Source organism: Priapulus caudatus, unplaced genomic scaffold (assembly GCF_000485595.1).
Source record: "Priapulus caudatus unplaced genomic scaffold, Priapulus_caudatus-5.0.1 Scaffold522, whole genome shotgun sequence".
NCBI classification, from domain to species: Eukaryota; Metazoa; Priapulida; class Priapulimorpha; order Priapulimorphida; family Priapulidae; genus Priapulus; species Priapulus caudatus.
The window spans coordinates 116,825-123,797 of record NW_014577583.1 but is presented as its reverse complement, the minus strand read 5'-3'; the positions used below and the strand labels follow the sequence as shown (position 1 = coordinate 123,797).

The window sequence follows — 6,973 nt, the reverse complement described above, 5'->3', positions numbered from 1 at the left end:
ACACACACACACACACACACACACACACACACACACACACACACACACACACACACACACACCACCCTCCATCGTCTTCATCCTTCACTACACACACACACACCCCACCCTCCATCTTCCACATCATAACACGTACCCCCCTCTGTTCAACCCCGTTCAAGTTCCCATCAACGCGTACAGTAAGTGCACCTTCCCCGCATGTTGATAGCAACACCGTAAACGCGCAACAAAACTGTAAACCAGTCTTTCCGGCTCGATATCACTCCCTGCGAACGTGCATATATGCAAAGACGTGAGGGCACAGGTGCCATGGAGGTGATGTACAGGTGAGCCCATCATTCTGGCGCATCATAATAAACACGTCGCCACCGCCGCCGCCGCCGTCGTGGCAGCCAAGACGTTAAACGGCAAAGGATAGATAACAGACGTGTCGTCGACTCGTCGCCCACCACGTGTGTGCGTGCGTGCTTGCGTGAGTCTCTCTCTCTCACACACACACAGGTGAGTGTGACACCTGTCACCTGTCACCGGTCACCTGACACCACCCACACACACACACACACACACACACACACACACACACACACACACACACACACACACACACACACACACACACGCCCGCGCGCGCGCGCGCGCGTGACGTGGTTACGATGATCACAAGCGGTTAGATCGCAATTAATTAATTAATTAGTTAATTGGCTAATTAAAGTAATCGCTCCTAATTGTTTTACTAAGAAAGAGGCTTGTTATGTTATGTTATCTAGAGGATATATATTGAATATCGACTCTCATGATCATGACGATGTTGAATCGTCACTAATATCGTCAAGATAGATCCTAGAAGTCCAGCCACATGTTTACCTGTATGCTAGCACAGTGTTATATATATATATATATATATATATATATATATTAGCGCGAGGAAAAATCTTCAGCTTTATCGCCCGCTTACTCTGCGCATGCTCAGATTAGCCTATCGCGCCATACATTACGGAGAGTACAGTACGGAGAAATAAATCTTATTGTGAAGCGTGCATAACCCACCTTAATTAGGTGGGAACAGAGTGCAAACTTAGACCGGGTTATAACGCGTATTTTGTTCCGGACAGTGCGTACGATTTCAGGGGCGGATCTACGATTGGGAGGAGGGCACGCTCTGCGAGCAGTGAGGTTGTGAAGCCCGTGGCGGGGGATCTGGGGTCTCTTCCCCCGGTATTTAAAAAAAAGAACCCCCGTAGATGCAATTTCTCATGACTTATATCTATCTGACAGCAATTTGTTATAAAAAAGAATCCAGCCTATATTTACAGCCTGCAGAATGTGAAGTGATCGGTCTTGATTTGGACAAGTCACGCTACAACATTATAGACAGCAAAATATTTTTGCACGGCAAAAATAAGAGGGCGATGACTGCGTTCCGCTTGAATTCTCGCACGATATTAGTCCGGGGCAGCTTGATCTGGAATCGGATTTGCAGTCTGTCCATGGTATTACTTTTCAGCGGCCATTGGTGTGTCCATGAAAACGACGGATTAATTGTGATCGCATGTATATACGGATATGCGTGTTTAATTACGTTTGTATTGTGTACGTTGTAATTATATTTAATAAAGAGCCGTGGAGTTGTAGTAAGATCAGCATGCGCTATACCTGATCCCTGAACGGCAGGCTGGAGAACGACGGGAGGTTCTTTGCCCAGCGGATAGCCATGAACAACAGACGAGCCGATGACTCATACACGTTCTCATGTCCGGTCGGGTAGAGCGCCGCTTCCGGAGCGGCGTGAGGCTGAACTGCGTCGCTGTCCATGCCTGCCACGTCCACGTGATGCTCGTCTGCCAAAACGAGAAAATGGCTATGACTCCAACCATGGTGTAAACGCGGCCGACATTTTATCGCAACGAAAGCTCCGTGCACGGTGTGATGTGTTGTCTTCATATGCGCATGCGTGCGTGCGTGCGTGCGTGCGTGCGTATGCTATGCGTACATATGTGCGTGTGATGTTGTGCGTGCGTGTGGTGTGTGCGGGCGCGTGCGTGCGTGCGTGCATACGTGCGTCTACTATGCGTACATACATGCGCGTAGAGTGTGCGTGCATAAGTGCGGTGTGTGCGTACGTGTTGTGTGTGCGCGTGTGCGTGTCTGTCTGTCTACTCTTCAAAAAAAATTATGACATATTATTAAACTAATATTACCCCCAGCAAGTATATAATGCTGATAATACATGACAACACGCTAGCTGCAGCAACCGCTAGGTTGATAGCAAATTATTTCCATTGTAACGAATTCAATTGCGCAGTGCACACTTGCTACACTGTACCTACACAGACAGACGGCATGCGCAGGGCGGCAGAGCTTCGTCCGATAATTTCTATGCATCAAGATAATCTATTTATCTACCAAGATTACAGATTAATGTTATACAAAATTCATTAACTCCTTTATTCCACTCGTTTGAATTCTGGCAGCGGACTGTCTAGGGACAGCCTTGTCAAATGACCAAACGTTATCATTCAGATTGCGTAGTCACGATATATCAAATTCGTCAATGGGAGCCACATAGAATCACATTAAACACTAATTTGCTTCGTCTCAAAGGAATTTGCAAATAAATTAAAGTATAACATGCCTAATTAATCGATTTATCTCGGCCATTTAACTTTTAGCGTTTACAATAATCGAATGATCTTTTCCCGAGAGGGGATGGACCGCCAGTTCGCTTTGTAAATGTCACGTGATGTTGTAGAGATGAGGGTTAGGCGGGGACGCCTACGCGACGCACAGTCGCTCAATACAGCGATCCCTGCTACAGTCGTTATGCTTCGTGATGTGAGACGAAGACAGTGTAAGACGCGCATATATGGTTTCTAACGCCAAGAATTCATCTCAAGTTAATTAACAATCGAATAATAATAATAATAATAATAATAATTAAGTCTACACGGTGTGAATGTTTTTATGGTGGGCCATTGGCTGGCTTGATATCTATCTATTACTCATCGTATTGTGTACGATAAAGTGTGTTTTCAATTCTTTTCTCTTCTTCATATTCTACGATTTCATTTTTTGTCGGATTCGGCCGGGTCTTTATCATTAAGTGGTTCGCTAGAAAAAAACGGACAAAGGTAAATACACACGCTTTGTCATTGTAAATAGTAGGGAAAACTCGGTAGATCAAAATCGTTTTGCTCACGCTCTCTATCCTCTTAGATCTATGTCGAGATTCTATCTCGCCCTTATTCCTCATCAGACATAACATGCACTTCATGCCTACAATACCGTAAACAGGTTTTTTCGTACTATATCAAACACAACCATTTGTACTTTTTTGCTTCATAGCTTTTCTTGTTTTGTCTCTAGTTACGTTATCAGCATTGCTTAACAGACAGCTATAAAAAAAATATTGCTTCCTTAGTGAGCCTTTTTACTCGCACTATGACATCATCCGCCAATCAGAAAGTGGAAATAAGGTTGTTGGCTGGGCTGTAACAACATCATGTAATCTGCATACGATATAAGGTGGCATACAACAGTAGCCTTCCGCCAATTGTTTACCAATCTTGCACTATTTTGTTTCTGGAAAAGGCCGTCTTTTGAATTTTTTGGCGGTAAACTTCGTCACTAGAATGCAGTAATTTGCCATATGCACGCAGGTAGATGCCTTGTGGACGTCTAGAAAGCATGAGGAGTGAGATTTGTCTTGTTGTGTAATTGTGCCACAGCGTCAAGTGGCGTAACCTTGGTGACCGAACCTCTATTTTTGTGTTTGAAACGGAATCCGACTACATGCCGAAAAATCTCGAAAACAATCTGGCAAAAGTTTCGAGTGAAGGCTGGAACTTGAATCTGTAGGTAGTCATTAAGCATGAATAAAGTGTATGTCGCGTTCGCACCGAAACTCTCTGAGTAGTTTTAATTAATTTCTGTTCGATGCTTGATCAGGCCTGCTGCCTATGAACATCCTTTACTGTTGTACAACATCGAAAGATACCGGCGCATGCGCATCGTCCTTACGAGGTCTTAACTCGGGTTAAGCTAACCCGGGCTAAGCCTTAACCCGGGTTAGCTTAACCCTTCGCGATGAAGGGGGTTAAGCTAACCCGGGTTAAGACTCCTGTAGACGCGCGCGAAATCGTTAACTCGAGTTAAGCGGTAGTTATCAGTAGACAGAATACCGCAGTCAACCCCGCCTCCCGTTAGCTCCCGCTAGCTTAGCTTAACTCGGGTTAAGGCGACTCCGTGTAGATGATGCGTGTTTCTTTAACTCGGGTTAAGTGTTAACTCGGGTAGCTTAACTCGGGTTAAGACAAACTCCGTGTAGACGATGCGTGTTTCTATAACTCGGGTTAGGTGTTAACTCGGGTTAGCTTAACTCGGGTTAAGACAAACTCCGTGTAGACGATGCGTGTTTCTTTAACTCGGGTTAAGTGTTAACTCGGGTTAGCTTAACTCTGGTTAATGTGACTCCGTGTAGACGAGGCTATAGTGTTTACCGTCGTGGGGGTCTAGCTTGGCGTAACTTTCGGCTGTCATCAGCGATACCATGAAGCGGTGATTGGTGCTGGGACTCACGAGCGTGTCGTGCGCAGAGACCGTCGACGACGATGGCTCCCTCAGGCGGCGTTCTCCGTCAACGGCGTCCATTTGCAGGTGCTCGAGTCTCACCTGAGCCGTATTGCGCGGTTGGCGTTCGTTCTGCACAGCTGCAAAACGCCAACGATTCACCATGGTGACAGCTGAAAGACGAATGGAGAAATATGTCGGGCCCTATATATAGATCCCTATTATCTACTTCTGAGATATATATATATATATATATATATATATACATATCTCTCGCACACACAAAAAAGCAGTAGAAAGTGCAAGTATGGAACACTATAGTAAAAAAAGAGAGAGAGAGAGAGAGAGAGAGAGAGAGAGAGAGAGAGCGAGATGTGTGCGGATTATGCTACCTCAATCCTCGTTTTACTAATCGTAACTTATTCGTAACTATTCGTAACTAATCGTACTTTATTCAAATATACACCGCTCGGGCAATGAGGAATATTTTACCTTTCGCGTGTCTTAGGGAATAGCAATCCTTATTACTTATATATTATTAGGATAAAGTGGAGTAATGCGGCCTTGGTGGGTAAAATGACCACCCCAATTATTTCCAGCATCAAGATGCAGAGAGTTTGGATCTGTCATCTATTATTATTTCGTAGAGCCACTAGCCGCACAATATCTCTAGGCCTAAGAGCAGATAACAAAAAAGTGAAGATATTATTAAAATGAAATCGACATATTTTCAGACTATATTAGTTTCGTTTAACTCCCTCCTATCAGCAACAAGTAAAAAACGCTTGTAATTTGTCTGTCTAGATGTAGTACATGCCATAAATATCCACCTGCATGTCAGTGTATTGTTATGCGCAGTGATATCAATGTCTAAATATTACTAAGGCATAGTATGGTAGTAGGTATAGTAACACTGAGCTGCGTTGGTGTATTTCATTGCGCATAGGCTCTCATATAAGGTGCTAGCTGACAGCATAATATGTTGTACAGTATCGAAATAGGCCGCTTATACTCAACTTTCACACATGAGTTATACCACATTCATAGTTATGTACAGCACAAAAATTCTATAAATAGTGGTGAAGCAGAATATCTTATTTCTTTTTTTTTCGAGGGACGAATAATTATTATTTAATAGCTTTACTTAGTTTAGCTTTTTTATTTTTAATATGGACACCGGCGGTCATATTATCCATCGATGCGACTTAAAAATATATTTAAAAAAAATAAAACGTGCTAAATCTATAAATGATCCGCTGTTGTTGGTTTTGCGGTTGTTTATAATATATGATATGAGTCCCATGATATAATTAACGCAGTGGCTACTCGTCCGGTCATCCATTACAAAGCTCAGCACAGATTCCCAAATCCACGTCACGATTAGGCCACGCCCCCTTTCAAACCGTTGATTTTACTGGCCTATTGCTTCAAAGGTTACAAAAACAAATTTTTTGATAAAATACCTGAAGGTATCTAATATTATGGTAGAAACTTATTGTTAATTGTTTTTTTACTGAAAAAATATAGTTGGGTTCATGGGTTCAGATAAGAAATATATAACCGGATGCGTAGCCTGGGAGCTGGGCGCCGGTAACCGGACGCGTAGCCACGGCCAATAATTAAATTGTTTCTTTCTTGAGAGTTGAGTATTAATGATTTTTCTCCCCTAAGTTATCCCCATTAATTTATCAATATAAAATACGTCATTATAAGATGCATACACACGCGCATGCACGCATACACATCTACACACACAGACACACATACACACACGCGCGCGCGCACACACACGCACACACGCACGTGCGCACACACACATACACACGCACGCACGCACGCACGCGCGCGCACACACACACACACACACACACGCACACACACACACACGCGCACACACACACACACATATATATGTATATAAATATATATATAGTTTCGCGTTCGGGGCGCACGCGGGAGAGATGGAGTCACGTGCAGGGAATACCAATACATGTTCCTTATATTGGCATAATTGCTATGATTGCAGTGTGGGATCACGGACACGCGTGTCATAATAGAGTCACGTACTCGGGTTATTTCGCTGTTCTTTGTTTGCGTCTATAGTTTGCGTCAAATTTGTGGCAATATCGACACCGGCGGCCGTATTACACGTCGATGAGTGAAATATCGACCCTTTAAAAAAAATTAAACGTACTAAATCTATAAATCATACGTTGTTGTTAATTTTTCTATTGTTCATAAGATAAACCTGTGTACACAAACACAGACGCACGCACGCACGCACACACGTATGTACACACACACACGCACACACACACACACACACACACACACACACACACGCACACGCACACGCACACGCACACGCACACACACACACATATTTGCGCAGAAATTGACTCAAATC

At 43.6% G+C, this 6,973-nt stretch overlaps 1 protein-coding gene across 1 annotated transcript in view; it reads right to left on the bottom strand.

Moving 5' to 3' along the window:
- LOC106811271 (photoreceptor-specific nuclear receptor-like) overlaps window positions 1–6,973 on the bottom strand; it is a 37,869-nt gene that overhangs the window by 11,661 nt on the left and 19,235 nt on the right. Inside the window, 3 exon segments of the mRNA XM_014814832.1 lie at window positions 1,312–1,357; window positions 1,654–1,838; window positions 4,497–4,706. Of these exon segments, the coding sequence (XP_014670318.1) occupies window positions 1,312–1,357; window positions 1,654–1,838; window positions 4,497–4,706 (441 nt within the window).